Source organism: Fundulus heteroclitus, chromosome 12 (genome assembly GCF_011125445.2).
Source record: "Fundulus heteroclitus isolate FHET01 chromosome 12, MU-UCD_Fhet_4.1, whole genome shotgun sequence".
Taxonomy (NCBI): domain Eukaryota; kingdom Metazoa; phylum Chordata; class Actinopteri; order Cyprinodontiformes; family Fundulidae; genus Fundulus; species Fundulus heteroclitus.
Window position 1 is genome coordinate 16445605 of NC_046372.1, and position 21145 is coordinate 16466749.

At 40.2% G+C, this 21145-nt stretch overlaps 1 protein-coding gene across 1 annotated transcript in view; it reads right to left on the reverse strand.

Moving 5' to 3' along the window:
* LOC118564727 (collagen alpha-1(XXVII) chain B-like) overlaps nt 1-19072 on the reverse strand; it is a 43187-nt gene extending 24115 nt beyond the window's left edge. The window contains exons 1-3 of the mRNA XM_036143568.1: nt 18636-19072; nt 15786-15850; nt 4497-5740 (exon numbers count right to left, since the gene is read on the reverse strand). Coding sequence (XP_035999461.1) covers nt 4497-5740; nt 15786-15850; nt 18636-18688 — 1362 coding nt within the window. The 5' untranslated portion in view covers nt 18689-19072. The remainder of the gene's footprint in view (nt 1-4496; nt 5741-15785; nt 15851-18635) is intronic.
* Nucleotides 19073-21145: the final 2073 nt, after the last annotated feature.

Consider the following 21145-nt stretch of genomic DNA (forward strand, 5'->3'; position numbering starts at 1 on the left):
AAACCAATACTACTCTGATAATTTATCCTCTTGATTTAAGTTTAGATTTCTCTAATGGAAAGAATCCTGCTATGTCCTCCTACATCTTAATAGCTTCACTGCTCCAATATTGACCACAAGTGCCTGCCTTGAATGCTCTCCAGAGAAGGAAAACATGATGCGAGGACACTGCTGAAGACATTCTGGGTAAAATCTGATTTGGGATTTGACCTGGCAACTATCTTTTACAATCAAAGGGTTCCTCTGTGGTCCAGGTAAAGGAGCGATTGTCTGTTAACTGGGTTAAGGATCCAATCACCGGCGTCCCCACTGCACATGTATAAATGTCCTTGACCAGATACTGTGCTCCTTAATGCCTCAGTCAGTCAGTGTGTGTGTGTGTGTGTGTGTGTGTGTGTGTGTGGTAGATCCGTGTCGATATGTGTGACTGGGTGACTGTGACATTGCTTAGAGCATTTTCAGTAGTAAACAAGACTCAAAAAGGAATACACCATTAATCATTTGCTTGCAATGCAGATCCAGCTCACAATCACAAATACCTCTAACCTTGTATATTCATAATTAAGCACATTTACAAAAAGCTTATTAAGATGGCACATGTCTGGACTTTAACTCACCACTTCATGATGCAAAGTAAAGGTTTTATCCTTTTCCAAAAACATTAATAATATTGGGTCAGTTTACATATGAGTGAAACCCTTTACGAGCTTTAATGTTGTTGTATAGTGACTTGCAAAAGTTCTCACCCCATTGGCTTTTTACCCGTTTACTCACATTTAAACCGGTGATTTAAATGTATTTGCTCTATGCAATGGATCTGGACAAGTAGTCTTATATGGTGGAGTAAAATGAGAGATATATTTATAAAAATAAATCAAAATAAAATACAGTAAATAGGCATGTGCTTAATGCATCCAGCCCCTTTGCTATAAAGCCTCTAAAACACTCTGGTGCAACCAGTTGTCTTCAAAAGTCACATAATTAGTGAAATGAAGTCCACCATGTGTCAAATCTTAGTGTCACATGATCTGTCAGAATAGACCGTTTTTCTGAAAGGCCCCAGAGGCTGCTCACCATGAAGAGCAGGGAGCACTCTAAACAAGTCAGGGACAAAGTTGCTGAGAAGTACAACTCAGGGTGGGGTTATCAAAAATATCCAAGTGTTTGGTGTTCTCCCGAGGTGCCATAAAATCCATCATCTTCAAATAGAAAGCTAATGGTACCACAACAAACCTGCCAAGACAAAGCCCGGCACCAAAACTCACAGACCGAACAAAGAGGGCATTAATCAGAGAGGCAGCACGGAAACCAAAGGTAACCCTGAAGGTAACCCCTAGAGGACCTGTCCATAGCCCCACAATAACCAATACCCTCTATAGAGCTGGGCTTTATGGGAGAGAAGCCAGAAAAAAGCCATTACTTAGTGTTAGAAACATAAAGTCACGTGCTAAAAGGTACATGGGCAACTCCCCAAATGCATGGAGGATGATGTTCTGGTCAGAGGAGACTAAAATGGAACTTTTCAGCCACTGAGGAAAACACTGTCTGGCACAAACCCAACACATCCCATCACCCCAAGAACAGCATCCCCACAATGAAGCATGGTGGTGGCTGCATCATGCTGTGGGGATGTTTTTCAGCAGCAGGGGCTGGGAACGTGGAAGGATGGTCCAAAATAGAGGGATATTCCTCAGCAGAACCTGTGTCAGTCTGCCTCTGATTTTGAGCCTAGGACGAAGGTTCCCCTTTCAGCAGGACAATGACAGGAAACCTCCTGCTAAAGCAACACTTGAGTAGTTTAAGGGGAATCATTTAAATATGTTGGAATAGCCTAGTCAAAGTTCAGACCTCAGTCCTAGTGAGAATCTGCAATTTGACCTGAAGATTGCTATTCAGAAGCGAAACCGATCCAACAGGATGGAGCCGGAGTAATTTTGCTTTGAGGAATGGGCAAAAATCGCAGTGGCAAGAGCTCATAGAGATGCATCCAAAGCAACTTGCAGCTGACTGAAAAATTTGCCGGGAAATGTGGCTCGATAAAGTACTTACTTTGAGGGGGGTGAACAGTTATGCACACTGAAGTTTTCTGTCATGTTGTCCTTTTTGTTGTTTGCTCCACAATAAAAAAAAAAAGCATTGTGAGTGTTGCAGAAATGTTCTGTAAACGAAATGGTGTAAACTCTCAAAGAATTTTTATTCTATGTTGTGAGGCAACAAAAAATTAAAAACGCCAGTGGGGGTCAATACATTTACAGACCATTGTATATCCCAAATAATTTATTGTATCACAGAGCACTCTACATTTAATAGCAGCCCTTATAAATGTATAAAATTAATTTATTTTAGTAGTATAATTTTAAAGTCCAATGTTTTCTCTAATACAGATATGTGAAATGTTTTGTCATGTGTGCTAAAATCATTATGTTGAAATTATAGCCCACAAAAAAATTGTGATAAAAAAATTATCACATTTAACATTATTGTCTTGCCTGTTCAACGGCAAACAAAACATGCATTATTTCAGTAAAAGGAGTAAAGTCTGTTTTGTTTTTTTGCATAAAAGGAATCTGACACATAAAAAAGATTTCCCACCTTTTGCCTTGAAAATTCTTAAATTTTCTAAACTTTCATGGTCAAGCTGTTTCTATTTTCATGATCTAAAAAGCTTTTTTGTTCACTCTAAGCAAAAAACAACAAAACATGGTCCCTTTCTTTCTCGCAAAAAGGCTCACTGTACTTTGCCAAGGTAAATAAACTGGTGCACCCAAGCCTGCTTTTGAATAAAAACCACTGAAGGTGTGGGTGGTCCTTATTCTGAAATTTAAATTAAAGCAAAAATCATGCAGGGTGAATAATTTCAATTGTACCTAAGATTTTACATTTAAAGACTAGAATTTGTCAGTGAAAATTTCACCCTAAATGTTTTTTTGTTTTTTTTTAGTGTCCATCTGGATTGACAGCCATTGTACCGTTCTTAAACTGCCTTTGTGGACCCAATAAAATCCTTCAGTATATAGTAAATAACTCGCTGGACGCACTTTAATCACCCCTGGTCTAATTACTTTTCTTCATCTTGCCTGTAGGTTTTCTAAAGGATTTAAATCTAATGACTGATTTGATCATAGAAGAAAATTGACCCAATGATGACCCATTATGGTTTTCTGGCATAATCTAACAACATTTTAATAAGCAAAAAAAAAAAAAGCTCCTGGTATTTCAAGTTCATCATGTTTTGGACTCTAATGAGAGTAAGGTATTCAGATGAGAAACAATCCCACGGCATCCTCCCCCATACTTTGGCAGGAGTACGTTGTGTTTTCTACAAATCTACTGTTTGCTTCACACTTGACCCAACAAGGGTTTGATGTTGAGCCAAAAAGCAAATATCTTGGCAAAACAACTTATTTGCATACTGATAGTCTGATGGTTGTTACTGACACTTGGTGACCCAAAGAGGCTGCTTTTTGCTGTAGCTGCCTCCTTAACCATTCTTCCGAGGGTATGTCGGGGATAGAAAACCATATTAATCATTGCTCTGACAATGATGGACGTGTTTGGGTGAGGAGCCTTGTTAAAAATAATTCCTGACTCGTGCTTTATTCGAATGACATCTGTGATGGCTAAAAGAAATGGGCCTCTTTATTATGTTTTATTTTCACTCCAAGGAAACATGTAGTTGTTAATTAAACCTTTCATGACATTCTGATTACCTTAAACATACATTTAAATGAAATTAGAAAAATGCTCCAGTTAATTTCTAATTTCTAATAATAATTTATATATTATTTCTATATTTTTTTCTATTGTTGTAACTTTTCCCCATTCAGTAAATATGTATTCAACACAAACTGAAATGACAAGATTTTGCTACTACAGCATAACCTGAATAGTCTCAAAAATGCGGAGGCTACTTGAGATCCCTAAATACATATTTTGAACAGCTAATTATGTAATAGTGCTTGATCCCTCAAACCTTTTTGTCCTGTTTGAGAGGTTTTCACTCTCTGAGGACTCACACGTCACCTCAGAGGAATCTTACACCTCACTGCCATTCACACCACTAAATAAGTTTCAAAAAGCTATCAATTCCGCAGCTGTTAAAAGAAATGATCACACATTAACGAGCACCAAAGCAAACATCTAACACCCCATGTATGCCTGACAGGCTACTTGGAAAAAAAACAAGGCAAGTCAAAAACTCTCCACCGTTAACAAAAGCCACACTGCCAAGATCGCTAAACCACGCAGTTAGGTGGTTACATTATCCGAGTCAGCAGCTTTTGCAGACACCGACACGTAATGCGCAAAGAAAAAATTACAAGCCAACACTTGTAACTTCTGATCCGCGACTGTAACCCAGAAAAGTTCAGCACAAAACTCTGGAGCTGCTGCAGTTCTAACACCCCTGATTAAAAACTGCACCACACCACACCAAACGTGCATGCGTCCACTCAGAAACCTCTGTCACAGGTTCTGAGTCGTCATTTACCACTCACCGGTGGTCCTGGTTCTCCCTTTAGCCCAGGTGGTCCAGCGAGCAGCGAGAACTGGGTCGGCTCCAGGTCAAATGTCTGAACGCCGTCTGTCGCAGCGGGAGTCACTGCGGGGAGTGCGGTTGGTTTGAAATCACCGGTCACTTCTGGCTCAGGTTTCTTCGCAGCTTCTGTGGTCAACTCCTTTTTATGGGGAACGTAGGTGTTAGAAGGAGACCCTTGTGTGGGAACAACCGTGTCCCTGAGGCTTGGCTTCGTTGCTGATGGTCCGATGGAAACGGGTACAAGTAAAGCTCCCCCAGACTCACTATCCCTCTGCATTGTGTTTCGGCTGACGTGTTTTGGATCTGGCGGATTCATGATCTGAAGAGATGTAGTAACAGTTGGAGCTGAAAATCTGGGAGGGTTTTCCAATCCTGCAGTAACTAGTGGAGAAACAGGCGCTGCAGCATATTCTGCAGCTAAAGACGTCTTGTTCAGCATTAGCAACTGGTCAGCTGGGTGAATTATTGTAGTCCTCGGAACTGACGATGGCTCCTCTGCCTTTTTGGATCTCTCTGTCAGGGACAGCAAAGTTCTATCAGTGAAAGTAACAACTGGGCCTGAAATTTGAGGTAGCATGGATGGAAACACAGGCCGAAACGTGTCGGCTTCTCTGCAGTGTTTCTTAATGTAATCGCAATAGTTATGAGCTGCCTCGGCCGAGGGATAAATGTCAAATTGACAGATTGCACCCTCAAATGCCACTGAGTTGTGGTTCATTTTGCCCAGCAGGAAGGAGCCCTCTGGATCCAGGGTCCCGCCTTTTTTGGAGGACAAATGAGCATGCAAGCTTTTCGTACCGCAGGCTGTGTGCAAAAACACACGACGGCCTCGAATATCCACGGCAAAATCATGCCACCGGCCGTCGTAGACGTTGTAGTCAAAACTCGCAGAGCTCTTGTGTCCCACGTGCACCAAGACGTTCCCCGGTGTGAACTGCACCCCGAGCTGCACCTTCTTTCTCTTAGACAGAACTGAGAAAAGGAAGGCGCTGTTGAAGCGGTGAACAGAGAGGCTGAGGATCAGGAGGAGGCTGGTGGCGTTGTAGTGGGCAGGGATGATGGTACGGAGAGGCACCTGGAGGCGCGTCCTCGGAGTGAGGATGACGCCCGACTTGAAGGGGATGACGCCAGTGGGTATGGAGCGAGCGCCTGCTGGAGACGTCCTTCGCCCGAAAAGCCCAAGCTGCTGCAGGATATCCACATCTGCAACGAAAACAGGAAAGAGAAGCCAGTCAGTTTTGGGTGGGATTTGAAATAGGTAATGGTAGTTATTTAATTTCATGAGGGATTGCTGCAAAGCCATGGGCAATGCAGACGACTCTCCCTGTGGCTCTATGCTTCTCCAGGAGTGAATGCTGCTTGTCGGGACTTTGATGAATTTGGTTCTCTTATATAGGAAATTTTTGACCAATCTGTATAATCTGACCCAATCTGTATAATCTAATTGAATTTGACTTTGTAAAGTGTCTTGAGATGACATGTTTCATGAATTGCCGCTATATAAATAAAATTGAATTGAATTGAATTAATTTCCAATCTAATCTCTTGGATGGAGGCAAATCCTAAACAAAGTACAAAACGACTCTGCATGCTGCGTTGCACTCATTCAAAGGACATTGAGGCACAGATTTGAGGAAAAAGGCTTTGTTCAGTCTTTCACGTCTCTTATCAGCATCAAAGCATAAACTGAAAACAATTAGAATGCAGGAACTAAAGTGATATTAAATGTGTCGTGAAGCATTACTGGGAATTTACAGCATTAGAACCAGACTAATGGAAAAACCTAATGCAAAAAGGCTGCATTCAAGTCTCCCCATATAGGGTCACATGCTTTAGGGATTGCAGGATATTATGTAATCCTTACATCAAGTCTTAATTAAGACAATCCCAGCAAACAGAAGCTGAACAGGTCCCCAGAGGGGACGGCAGTGGAGACGTAAGGTGCACAGACAGAAATGTTATCTCGCTTTATCTGATAATGTCTGCTGATTAAAGATGATTCCTCTGACGGGAGCTTGAGCTCATAGAAACATACTGCGGAGCTTGCCACAGATTTTAATTGCTACCCGCATCTCATGGGAGGAAAATGTGAGTAATGTTCACACCTTGCTGCGCTGTGTGCAACGTATATTGCTCCAAATTGGATTCACACCTTTGAGGAATGGTTTAATTAAACCCACATTTCAGTCTAAAAGGAAACAGACTTTGTTTCTGCTGCATTCCAAATAACACTTGTCTGTGCTTGAAGCAACTACTTAGTGTATAGCATGCACTTAAAACCTCCTTAACAGTCAGCCTGGGCTAAAATCTATTGGCTCCTTTTGCCTCACCTGTGGGCCCTTGACAGATAGCAGGTTAAACATGAAAAGGATGTAGACTTCGAGTCAAATTTAGACCACCTATCATTGAATAGCATGAAGCCTGCATGTCATCAGTTTAGATCTTTTGATTATTTATTTAAATCTTTTATTTCCTATAGGGTGGAATAGTAACACTACAAACAGCTTTATCCTCCTGTCCGTCCGTCAATCCACCTGTCTATCCACCCACTTATATTTACCCAAGATCTGGTCATAGTCTTGACATATTTCTATAACATTCTCCAGCACATTCTAAGGAATTCAAAGTTTTGTTTTTTTTCCAGGCCAGAAGAAAAGCATAGTTCCTCCCTTATGTTCTGGGTTTGCCCAAGGTCACTAGCAACGACATTCTCAGCATGAAGCTGCCACCACCGTGGTCAATAGATGGTACAACGAGTTTAGTTCTGAAAGCTTGACCTTGACTAACATATTTCTTGTTAGTGAGGACGAATAGCGCAAATATCGGTCTTGTCAAAGTGTAAACTCAATGTGGACAACTGTAAATTTCAGCGGCGTTTCAAGGCCGTGTCAATCCATGTTGATATTAAACTCGCTTCAATGTGTTACTGTGATACTGATGTTCCAACTTCCAGTTTGTAACAGACTTGAACCTTGAAGTCATCTTAAAATTTTAACTAATTTTCTTCCATTTGACAAGAACAGGTTTGGTAAAATGGATGAATTTGGTTTTCCAACAAGACGATGATCCCAAAGAAACTATCCAAGCTTCTGTGCTTTTTGTGTCTCTGCTCTGTCTTCTCTAGTCGGTCGAGGAAGATGGCCTCTCACACTGAGCCTGGCTCTGCTGGAGGTTTTCCTTCCTGTTAAAGGGGAGTTTTCCTCTCCACTGTCGCTTCATGCATGCTCAGTATGAGGGATTGCTGCAAAGACATGAACAATGCAGACGACTGTCCACTGTGGCTCTATGCTTCTCCAGGAGTGAATGCTGCTTCTCAAGACTCTTTTTGACCAATCTGTCTGGATGATATGATTGATTTTGACTTTGTAAAGTGCCTCTAGATAGAATGTGTTGTGAATTGGCGCTAAATAAATTGAATTGAATTTAATTGAATTATTAAAGCAAAATAAGGCAAAGGTAACTTTGCGACTTGTGACTTTCAAACAGATTAGGACATTTTCTATGATCATATCAGCCTCTTAGACTCTACTTGCAGTCATGCGTATGGTCAAAAGTTGTTGTTTTTTTAACACATACCAAGAAAAAATCAGCACAGCCTAAAACAATTTATTGCTTTTGTTTTTAGGTCTAACACAGCCTGCAAGTTTGCATTAAAATCCACATTTTCAGTTTGTTTTTTTCTGAATAACTAAGAGACTAGACTGAATTAAACTGCTGAACAATAAATTCCAGCCCAGCAGAAGGAAAATAAGCATAGACACACATCCTGTTAGGAGAAGGGAAACCCTGCTCAGTTTGCAGAGGCAGCGGGAGATCAGCCAGACTTGAAAATGCAGGCTTAGAGAGACAACACTGGAAAAATGAAATCCCGTAACAAGACCATCTACAGTCGATTTCTTAATGCAGCTCTGATTTGAATTGTTAATAAGGTATGAGAAAGCAAAATTGCTCTTTGATTGTGTGGTGTGTTTTGTCAGGGCTTTCTGCACATCCTGTTTTTGTCTTAGTGGGTAGGCGGACTGCCTGTGGCTCTTAGTGACCTCCCGATGAGCAGAACAAAAATAACTAAGTATTAAGAGTAGAGATTTTTAGTGCAAAGACAAGCTTGGCAAGAAAGTAACTATATCAGAGAGGAAAACTTTGCCTTAACTTAGGAACAGACCTTGGATAAGTCTATTCCACGGTAGTTAGTAGCACTAGTCAGTTGTTGAACCTTAGATTATTGATGAAGAGTGACACTTCTGCTGGCAGAGAAACAGTAGATCGGATCAAGTCTTTCTATGCCTAAACCAGAAGTTGTGTTTGAATTCTGGACTTGAAGTGGAGCCTGTAAATGATTCAGGTTGGTGATTCATTGCCGTAGCTTGTCACAGATCCTCTTTGGGGTGTTCATGGGCATAACTACAAAGCATAGTTTTGGAGACAAGGCTCATGACAGAAAGAATGGGATCCCAAATAGAAGCGGCTGAAATAAGCTCCAGGGCCCGAATAAGTTTAATGAGTTGGTCAGAATCAGGTTCAGGGTGAGGAGCACTATCATCTGGGAGAGATCAAAATAGAGAGGCTGCTCCTCTGCAACAAAAGAAGTCAGCTGAGGTGGTTTGGGGGTCTCATTAGGCTTCCTCCTGGGTGCCTCCCTTTGGCAGACTGAGAAATGATTGGAAGGACAAATTATTTATTATAGCCTTGGAATCGCTGGGTTAAAAAGTTGGACCAGTTACAGAGGTAATAAGTGGAAGAAAAGAGAGGGATGGTGGATGGATGGATGGATAGATGGATGGATGGATGGATGGATGGATGGATGGATGGATGGATATTGGGCCAACTCTTACCAAGACCCATTCTCTGTATGTAATCATCCTATATGGCCTTTACACATGTGAAAATTGCAGTGATAAAGGAGGAAGGATTAAGTTGCATATATTGCATCAATCTTTCAAAACCTGGGATAGTTTCAAATATCTTTAGCCCTGTTAATTATTTCAGCACTAAAAATGCCCCTGATTTAAAACTAAGGTTCTTTTTTGTATCTTAAGTTGGTTCACACAGCGTGATTTTTAGCCAGATTTTTGTCCCAATCTTCCCCTTTCGACAGGTTCTGACTATTGGTGTGACTCTTAATATAATCTTAAGAGATATTCCGGCAGTGTCTGGTGTGTTAAGAGTGATCGGGTCCAGTCGGTAGAACGTCAGGACCATTCCGACCTCAAATTAGGGATATTCAAGATATTGGATTGTCTTGCCCCGATATTCTAGCATGTGTGGTCTTCCTCGACCAAAAATTAGCAGGAAGGCTGTTGAATGTGATGTATAGCATCAGAAAGCGAGGTGAGAGAAACTCTGAGAAAAAAAATAGCTCACCTCCATATCATATTGCAGCAAATGTAAAACCCCCGGTTGTGCTGTCTCCACTCTTTTAACCAACGCCTTTTATTTTTGTTGTTTTTTTTCTCTGTTAAAATCAGTCCCACAAACTATAACCATTACTCTTCCTCATCATCCATGTTGATTTACTCAGGAACATTCAGACGATCGTATCAAGCATGAGTTCAGAGTGAAATTTTTATCATTACGTGTGGCGTCTCTCAGGATGTGAAAATCTGCCAACTATTTGAAATTCCTGCCGTGAGAACCAGCCTTTAGTAAGGATCAAAGAACTTTCTGCACTTGATTTTATTGGCGGCTGATTTTCTTGTTTAGGCAACAAAACATAGGAGTTGTGTCAGTACTTGTCCTGTTAGATCTCAGGCAGTATTTGATACAGTCAATCACAATATTCTCTTAGAAAGGCTTGAACATGCTGTATGGATCAAGGGAACAACACCAGGCTGGTTTAAGTCTTATTTATCTGACAGATTCCAGTTTGTTTATGTAAGTTAAAAACAAATCCTCTTCACACCCCAAGGTTACCTGTGGCGTACTACAGGGTTCAGTGCTTGGGCCAATTCTCTTAACTATAAGTATAATTCCAATTAGTAAAATTATAGGGCCACATGGGATAAACTTTGACTGTTATGCCGATGATATTTAACTATATTTATGTACAAATTCTGATTAATCCGATCAGTGACTTAGACTACAGATAGCTTGAGTACATAAAAACCTGGATTACGTTAAAGCTTCAGCTTTTAAACTGAGACACAACATAATTTGCCGTGCTTGGACCTGCTTAGTCAATCATTTAATCTAGGAGGCATTAAACTGGGTCCCAGAAATAAAGAACCTTGTGTTGATTTTGAACAAGATGTGTAATTTAAATCCCACATCAACCAGATTTTTCTGGTTTTCTTCTTTCCCTTTGGGAATATTGTCAAAAGTAAAAATATCCTGTCCAGGAGCTACGCTAAAAAATTTGTCTATGCATTTGTTACTTCAAGGCTAGAACATTATTTACTATCAGGAAGTCCACAAATGCAGTTCAGCTGAATCAAAAATGCAGTGAAAAATTTTTATGTAAATATAAAATAGATATATTTCTCCTATTTTACCTTCCTCTGATTTGCTCCCTGTTAAATCCAGAGTAGAATTTAAAATTTGCCTTCTCACATGTAAACCCCTTAATAATCAAGTTCCATTATATGTCTTATACTGTATATATTGTTTTAGATAGACTTTTCTAGAACTGCCTTTAGCAATATCCAGCTGGGAAATTTACACAACTAGGTAAATTTTAGAAACGTTAAGATTATACTATTTAACACAAATTGGTAACACTGTAAAATACTGTAAAAAGACTGTTTTACTCTAATTTAACTGAATAAAGGTCAATGCTTATGGAAGAATAGGCAAGATATAGTATATCCTACATGGTTTGATAAAAGGGACTTTCTAAAAGAGCAATGCAAGACTATACTTACACGTTATTAAAATCTCTTGCAAAAGTATTCAACCCCCTTGGCATTTGTGCTTGTTTTGCACAACGTAAACAGAAAACTTCAGTGTGGATAACTGTTCACAGCCTCTTAAAGTCAGTACTTCATAAAGCCACCTTTTGTGGCAATAACAGCTACAAGTGGCTTTGGATGATTCACTAGGAGTTTGCCACATGTTGCCACTGGGATTTTTGTCCATTCCTCAAGGCAAAACTGCTCCAGCTCCTTCATGTTGGATGGATTTTGCTTGTAAAGAGCGATCTTCAAGACTAACCACAGATTCTCAATCGAATTGGGGTTTGTACATTGATTAGGCCATTCCAACACATTTAAATGTTTCCGCACAAAATATTTTAGGTCTCTGTGTTTTTATGTACCATCTGCACCTTCATATGGTCTGATCACTGTTCCAATATATCTTCCTGCTACATACTGTGATAATACGTGGCAGAAATAAGAAAAACAAAAGGATAAACAGGAACAAATACTTAAAAATCATAAACTGTCAGATGCAACCTGTCACAGAGACATCATCAACCACTAAGTCATATAAACTGGGTTTATTAAATATTAGATCTCTGTCAGGAAAATCCCTTTTAATTAATGACTTCATTATTGACAATGATCTTGATGTAATGTTTTTAACAGAAACATGGCTGCATGAATTTAGTGAAGCAGCTATACTGATGGAGTCGACTCCTCCAAACTACAGTTTTCTTTGTGAGAGCAGACAGCAAAGGAAAGGTGGAGGAGTAGCAACATTGTTTAATGATTCACTAAAGTGTAAAAAGGTGTTTTTAGGAAAATTTGACTCTTTTGAACATTTGGCTCTCCAGGTAAAGGGCCCGGTACGAACTATGTTTCTGAATGTGTACAGGCCTCCTAAGTCCACATCAAACTTTTTTAATGATTTTAGTGACCTGCTGTCTGTGATATGTGTTGATTATGACTGTTTAATTATTGTTGGAGACTTCAACTTTCACGTTGACAACCCTGAAGACAGAAGTGCAAAAGAACTGTGTGACACACTTAGAAACTTTGGTTTAAGTCAACACGTTAAACAGCCAACACACAAACAGGGACATATTTTAGACTTGATCATCACTAAAGGTCTAAAGATTTCACAGGTCAATGTAACTGATGTTGCCTTATCCGATCACTTTTCTGTTACCTTTGAAAGCATAATTACCAGCGACTCATTTAGCCAAAGGGACATCGTAAGAAAACGCACCTTTAAGGACAATGCCGCGGAAACTTTTATTCAAGCTTACTCTGATACTTCAACCTTGGGCTGCAACTCAGTAGATGAGCTAGTAGATAACTTTCAGTCTAAAGTCTCAGACATCATTAACTGCATTGCTCCAGTCAAAGTGAAGTTTTTTCCCGGGAAGAAAAAATCTCCTTGGAGAAATGCTCCATCAGTTAGAAGTGAAAAAAGGGAATGTCGAAAAGCTGAACGCAGGTGGAGAAAGAATAGACTCCTAGTTCACTACGACATCTATAAAGAGAGACTTTACAGATATAACTTACAACTGAAAAATGCAAGAGAATCTTTCTTCTCTGAGATCATCAAGAAAAACATTAATAATGCTCATGTCTTATTTTCCACAGTTGACAGGCTAACAAATCCTCCTGTGTCAGTGACTTCCGAACTCCACTCCACCAGGGCCTGCAACGAATTTGCTAACTTCTTTACTGAAAAAATCCTAAAAATTAGAGGATCACTTTGTACTACCATATCAACACCAGAACCAATGCTTAATTCAGCTGGAACTATTTCTGACAAAATGTCCCATTTCAGCGAAATAAACCACATAAGCTTAGAGCAGATCATTCAGCAGTTAAGTTCCTCCTCCAGCTGCCTTGATGTTCTACCCACAGCTTTCTTTAAAAAAGTTTTACCTGTAATAGCGTCTGATTTGACTCAGATAATAAACGCGTCCCTTCTGTCAGGTGTTTTCCCCCAGTCCCTAAAAACAGCAATTATCAAACCACTGCTGAAAAAGAACAATTTAGACAAACTTCTACTCCAGAACTACAGGCCCATCTCAAACCTCCCCTTTATCAGTAAGATTATTGAAAAAGTTGTATTTCAACAATTAAACACCTTCTTAACAACGACCAGCCGCTTTGATGGTTTCCAGTCAGGTTTCCGTGCTCACCACAGTACAGAGACCGCCCTTATCAAGGTTTTTAATGACATCCATATAAATACAGACTGTGGAAGAACCACCGTGCTGGTACTATTGGACCTCAGTGCAGCATTTGATACTGTTGATCACTCCATTCTGTTAGAGCGCCTGGAGAACTGGGTCGGCCTCTCTGCTACAGCTCTCCACTGGTTTAAATCCTACTTAAAGGACAGGGACTTTTTTGTATCAGTAGGTAACTTTACATCGAAGATTACAAAAATCACATGTGGGGTTCCCCAAGGGTCCATCCTGGGTCCCCTCCTCTTCAATATCTACATGCTCCCTCTAGCCCAGATAATAAAAAATAACAACATCAGCTACCATAACTATGCAGACGACACACAGCTCTACATCACCATGTCACCAGGTGACTATGAACCAATTCAAGCACTGAGTAAATGCCTAGAAGAAATCAATGCATGGATGTGTCAAAATTTTCTTCAGTTGAACAAAAACAAAACAGAAGTAATAATATTTGGACCAATAGAGGAGAGATCAAAAGTTAGGTCACAGCTTCAGTCGCTTCAGCTAAAAACCACTGATCAGGCCCGAAATCTGGGAGTAGTGATGGACTCAGACCTGAACCTCCAAAAGCATCTAAAGACAATTACAAGGTCAGCTTTCTACCACCTGAAGAACATTTCTAGGATTAAAGGACTGATGTCTCAGCAGGATCTGGAAAAACTAATCCATGCGTTTATTTTTAGTAGAATTGATTACTGCAACGGTGTTTTTACAGGTCTGCCTAAAAAGTGGATCAGACAGCTGCAGCTGATCCAGAACGCTGCTGCCCGCGTTCTCACTAAGACTAAGAAAGTAGAGCACATAACCCCAGTTCTAAAGTCCTTACACTGGCTCCCTGTATCTCAGAGAATAGACTTTAAAATACTTCTGTTAGTCTATAAATCTCTAAATGGCTTAGCACCTAAATACATCACAGACTTGTTATCAGCGTATAAACCCTCCAGACCACTCAGGTCTTCTGGCTCCAGCCTACTCTGCATACCTAGAACCAGAACTAAACAAGGAGAAGCAGCATTTAGTTCCTATGCTCCACTTATCTGGAACAAACTTCCAGAAAACTGTAAAAGTGCAGAAAGCCTGAGTTCCTTTAAATCAAGATTAAAAACACATTTGTTTAGAATTGCCTTTGAATGTTCAAGTTAAAATGTTTTACTGTTTTCAAATGTTCTTTTTTGTTTCTACACTATCCCTACTTGCTTTTATTCTGTTTTATTTTCCAATATTTTAATCATGTAAAGCACTTTGCATTGTCTCTGTACTGAATTGTGCTATATAAATAAATTTGCCTTGCCTTGCCTTGCCTACTGTATACTTGCATTATTCATATTTTCTTACACATTACCTGTCTGTACATGTTATTTTTTTGTTGTGCTGCTACATTCGTGACAAATGTCATAGTATTTTTATTAGCTTCTGTTTCTGTTGTACTTTTATTCTATACTTTTAAATATTTTATATTACACATACTTACATTTATAATGTTTCTCCTAACAAATTCTCCCCGATTTGTTAGGAGAGCTCTCTGGTCCTCGTTGTGTGACTCTGCCTGTTTTGTGGTGTTGCACCCTCAGGTGTGTTTACACTGACAGATCATGTGACTGATTGCACACAGGTGGACCTCATTTCACTAATTATGTGACTTGAAGCCATATTTCTCATTTCACTTCATCAACTTAGACTATTTTCTGCAGATTCACCACACAAAGCATTATTAAAAACATGTTAATTACAGGTTGGAATGTAACAAATAGGGTGGGGGTTAATCCTTTTGCAAGGCACTGTACTAAAACAAAATGTTGCCATTAAAGTAATGACAGGGTGTAAAAAAGGCAATATATAGTTTTGAATTAACCTAATTTAAGAATATAAACCAAAATAATTTTCACAAACTGGATAGAATGGCCACCAAGATGGATGCTTATCCCCTTGATAATCCCTATAAAATTAATATAAACAAATGCTATGTGTCCTTCTTTATCAATCTTCTATTATATTACTATTTAGCACAAATAGTTCCAACTTTACCTGTTCTGGATGTTAAACCTCAGTGCAATGGAGGAATCCAGAATTTTTAATCTTTATTTCTCACATTTGATCAACGGTATAGTGTCATGGGAATAAAAACACTTACTTAGCCATCTTTATTCTGCGTTTTCTTACCTTGTGCTTCTGTTAGCCTGATAGAACAGATGCAACACAGTATAGTCCAAAGAATCAGCGATCTCCTAAAAACAAGGACAGAAAAGTTTGGAATATGTGGCCAAATACATCAAAATACATTTTATGTTATCAAATAAACTTAGATAAGTTTAACTGTAAATTTTGTGTAAAGGCCTTCATTGGTCCAAATGTTAGCGCTTCAGCAGTTTTTATTTTCAAAAACCAGGGCAGCAGGAGAATATTAGTAAAATCATTTCAATTATTTGTCAATTTTAATAAGATCTATCAAGGTATACATATGAATACCACGCAAATTATATGCTACAAATCTATTAATCTTCCTGCCTGACAGAGATAAATTTATGTGTTGTTCTTTATGATACAGTGCCTTGCAAGAGTATTAATACACCTTGAACTTTTTTTGTCAGCGAATCGTGATTTGTAAAAAAGTGACACAAACATTTGCATAATAAAGCAATTTTTTAACGTTTGTACAAACGTAACTGTGAAGAATATGGTAGGCATTTTTTTTCTTCAGCCGTCCTTTCTCTGGAAACCACTAAACACAATCTAGTGCAACTTTCAGAAAGCATCTAATTAAATAGAGAAGCAGCAAGAAAGCACATTGCAACTTTAGAAAATTTACAGAGCTCTATGGCTCAGGTGGGAGAATATATGTTCACTGGGAACTATTACTCATTCATCCATCCATCCAATTTCTACACCAGCTTATCCGTGCAAGGGCACACTCATGCACTTCACAATTCTGGCCTTAAATGAGAGTGGAAAAATGAAAACAGTATGAAAGTCAATTGAAACCTGTTAACAGTTAGTCTGGAGCCATGAAGAGGACAGAGTGCATATATTGAAAGCGGTGCTTTGGTCAGATGAAACCAAAATCCAACTAGAGGAACAGCAAACAGGTTTAAATCGGAGGCAACTGGACTTTAGCTCAGTTCTTTCTGAAAGTATCGACACCTATCCAGGAGTCTTTGTCAATTTGCTCAAGTACGAGCCTGACAATAAGCCCTGGATGGGTGTCAAAACGTTTTCAGTAAGAACTGAGCGAAAGTCCAGTGGTCTCCGATTTAAGCCTGTTGCTGTTGTGACAACCTGAGAATTGGCGCGGGCAAAGTTTTAGGATGGCATGCAAAATACAACGTAGGGCAAAAAGAAAACTAGGCATGTCACTCTGAACAGACTATACCCATGGTCAGACATGATGGAAGCTGTATTATGCTGTGGTGCTGCTTTTCTTCAGCATGCCTGTCAGAATTAATAGTAAAATAGATTTGAGTTAAAAATGCATGCCAATCCTGGAAGAAACCGATGAGCAGCTGCAAAACACAACGAGCCTAAACGCACAACCAAAGCCAGTGGTGGTTTTTTTTATCTGCACCATATGGGAAGTTGCCCAGGACAGCAAAAAGAAAGAGTGGTGCAGATGACCCACATCCAGAAAAAGTAACTTTATCTCTCAGCACATTGGAGTAGTTGTTCCAGAGAATAGGAAAATCAGGCTGTGCCCATGAGGCTCAGGTTATCTTGTGACAGCTTTGCCTGTTTTAGCTTGCATGTCTGAGTGCTACCTTTAGTCACACCGACCTGGGAAATTGAAAGAAATAGTTTTTTCACAAACTGAGACCGTTTCTGTGAGTGTCTGGATCAATGACTGGCTTTTAAGAATTGCTCAGTCAGTGTGTAATACAAATACACGCCACATGGCACACTTATCAGATTTTTCTGGGGGGTTTGGTCATTTGAAATGCCATGTATTGTTTTCATTATACTTCACAATTTGGCACTTTGTGTAGACCTTATAAAATCTAATTTTAATACATTGTTTCAGAGGTTTGTGGTTTTAATGTGAGCAATCAAGAAAAAAAAGTTCAAGGTATATGAACAACTGTTGTGGCGCTATAGTAAAAAAAAAACTCACACACACACAACAGATAAATGTTTCTACTTTAATCTCTGAATTATATCACATCCTTGCAGTGTATTCTGTGCCAAATTGTTTCCATTACATTTTCCATTTAGTAAGCTTTAGTGCTGATATCTCTCCAGCATCTTTAGAGTGCATTGAATTAAAATCTAAACTAAACTTTTTTCTTTTTTTAAACACATAAGTTTATGATTTAGCTGGGATTGTTTGCTGGCCTTCCTGCTTGCGGTGGAAGCTGTCGTGGGGAATATGTTATAGATTTGCGGCCTTAAAAGAGAGCTAAAGAACAATGTTGGCTGGCTGGCGATTTAAAACTTTTTTTATTTACTCTACTCTTTTTAATTAGCTGGAAATACAAAGTATGACCAAATCTCCTTTTTTTTTCAACAAGTTTCGAATGAGGCAACGTGTTTGGCCTTATTAGAAAACTCTCTTCTCCCTCTGGGACAGGCGGGCTGAGAGAGGCGCGCAGCGGGGAGGTGAGGAGAAGAGGAGGACGGAGCGCAGCGGAGGAGATGACTGTCTCCGCCTCTCGCACATCCCCAACAAATCAGTCCCAGACCGTTTGGCAGTTCATTCTGAAACAAGTTGAGGAGCAGTTCAGCCGAGCTGCTCAGACTCTCACAGAACTGCGCGGAGAACAGGCAGAATTGTTTCCACACGTCGCTTCTCTGCAACTTATTAAAGTATCCCACCCGCTCGCTCCCCTCCATGTCCGCATGCGAATCTAAACTTCTCCTCAGCTGAGTCTGTACTTTAACAAGGTTTCACAGCGTCACACGCACATTTTATACACCTCCCCTCCCTTCAGTTTAGACGCAAGAACACGTTTAGGATTCCATCTTGGACCTTTCAAACCACGAAACGCATAAAAGGAAAGCGCCGATTTTAGTCTGACGACTCACCCCCCGACTCCACCGGCTTTGAGTTTGGAGTTCGGGGCATTGTCCGGCTCCATAGCAGTTACTTCATTCTTTCCCGGTACTTTTTATTATCCAGAGTCCAGAGGTGGCAAAGTTTTCCCATCCCAGGTGTTCCTTGGGGAGCTGTCGCAGAGCGAACGCGTAAAAAAAATATAAATATATATATGACAGAAATAGAAAAAGAGTAAAGTGGGAGTCAAAAAATACTGATGATGCCGTTTGCTGTCATTGTGTCCATCTTTGCTCCGCAGTCTATAAATTAAGCACTGGGTTAAAAGAAAAGACGCTCCACCTGTGCGCTCTTCTACTTCCCCGTCTCGTCTCCGTGCGTTTTGCAAATATCAATAACAGCAGCATAAAGTGCTGTGCGGAGTTCCTGGTGATACGGGATGACGCGCGAGCATGTGTGTGTATGTGTGTGACGACTTTCCAAAATGAAAGTTTATTGTGGACTCAGGGAAATCTTGAGAACCGGGGGAAGGGGGGTGGGGTTGAGGTGGGACGGACAACTCCTTCTGTGGCCCTCACAGCTGAGATCCAGGGAAACACATTTGGAGCCGCAGCTGAAGGGATGTCTTCCCTGAAAGCAGGACCTGCTCAGCTCAGACTGCACGTGTTTACGGTGCTCAGCTCAGCTGTTTAAATCTTCTTAGTTTCTATGGGAACGTTGCATTTAAGCGGGAACAGGGCCGCAGCAAATATTTTAGAGGCTCAGCCTATAGCCCCCACTGCCCACCCACTGCTGACAAAAATTAACTTTTTGTATTTTTCTTAGATTCTTTTGGGCTTGGTAAAAGTTACAGCATTTATGCTGTGTTAATACTTACAGGATACAGTTACACCTGGCTGATATAGATTTTAAATAATTTCTCATTGAACCAAGCAGTTTGTTTGTGATTGAAAATGAGACGTGATGTCTCAAAATATTACAAAACAATAACAAAGAAGTATGAATTTTGAAATATATATATATATATTTAAAGGGGACATGTGCAACTACAAAATAAGGTCATGTACTGCTGGCTTACCAATTTAGTAAATCCACAGTTTCCATTTTATTATCATTATTATTATTATTATTATTATTATTATTATTATTATTATTGTTGTTGTTATTACTATTACCTGTCCAGGGTGTACTCCACCTCTCGCCCAGTGGGCACTGGAGAGTGCCCACTGGGCGAGAGGTGGCACTGGGCACTGGCACCAGCAACCCCTGCGACCCTATGAGGGATTAAGATGGTCAGGGGATGGATGGATGGATGGATGGATGGATGGATGGATGGATGGATGGATGGATGGATGGATGGATGGATGGATGGATGGATGGATTATTATTTATTTATTTATTTTTTAAATGTTTACATTTTTTATTTATTTATTTTTTGGCCACAATTTTGCACTCCAAGTTCAAGAAAGCCAAAACTACAAGTGAATAAGTGAAAATGTGTGGTGAATTCCAAACAATGTTCCCCAACATACTGCAAAAATGGTTGAAACGTCTCTTGAGCATCAAAAAGGCATTGAAGGCCTCAACTTGGACGTTTGTGCCCATAAAAGTCCAACGCGCTGTCTACAACCTCAACACTCTATTGGCATGTCTGGCAAAGTGACTCCTGTGGAGGAGCTACTCTGTTTTTTTTCCCTCTGCCAGACTCTTTGTAAAATTGCAGATTAAATTAAGAGAGTGGCGTGGCTTTATTTACCGAATGATATAATGTAATCTGCGCCGTGTCTGAGTTTACCAGGCAATTCAGAGGCGTTTTGAGTTTGGTGAGTTTCACCAGCTTCTGCATAAGCCGGAACTGACAAGAGTCGCTTTCAACGCTATTTATGTCTCAACCGAGCTCAGTTTGACAACCTGCTGACCTGCATCATTCCCCCATCTCCAGCCAGGACACCAGCTAAAGGCGCCCCATTTCAGCTGGCGCCACCTGTCTCAGGTTAGTGGGCATCGTTCAGGAGGCTCGATGTTCACATTTATTAGTGATCCAAAGTAAAAATATTTTACTCCCCCACTATGTCACATAGCGGGGTCTCTCTGATTGGTTGACACTTCCCATCCAGCTGCAAAAGTTCAGATTTTCCAACTCCTGTGTCGGCCACTCTAGAGGCGTTAAGCCAGACGGGCAGCACAAACTGCGCCAAAAGCTTCAAAACGTGTAGTGCCAGATGCTCTCGAAGCCCCCTGAGGCGCGTCCACCATAGACTTTGCATGTAACCCTCATGCCCTTGATGCTCAAAAGTCGTTTGGTCTGAACGCAGCATAACACTCTGCAACCTGCAGTTGGGCAGTGCAGGAAAGGCCTCATTATCATTTAAAGAGACCGCACCAAAATGAGTTGCTCTCATGCACATATCAGAACAGGAGCAAAAGAGGGGCTGTGGGGCAACAATAACGAGGCATTCAGATCAAATCATTACAGCCGTACTTTATATAGGCCCCAACTGAAGGATTTGAATGTGAAAAGGTCCCCTTTGTCATGTCTAAA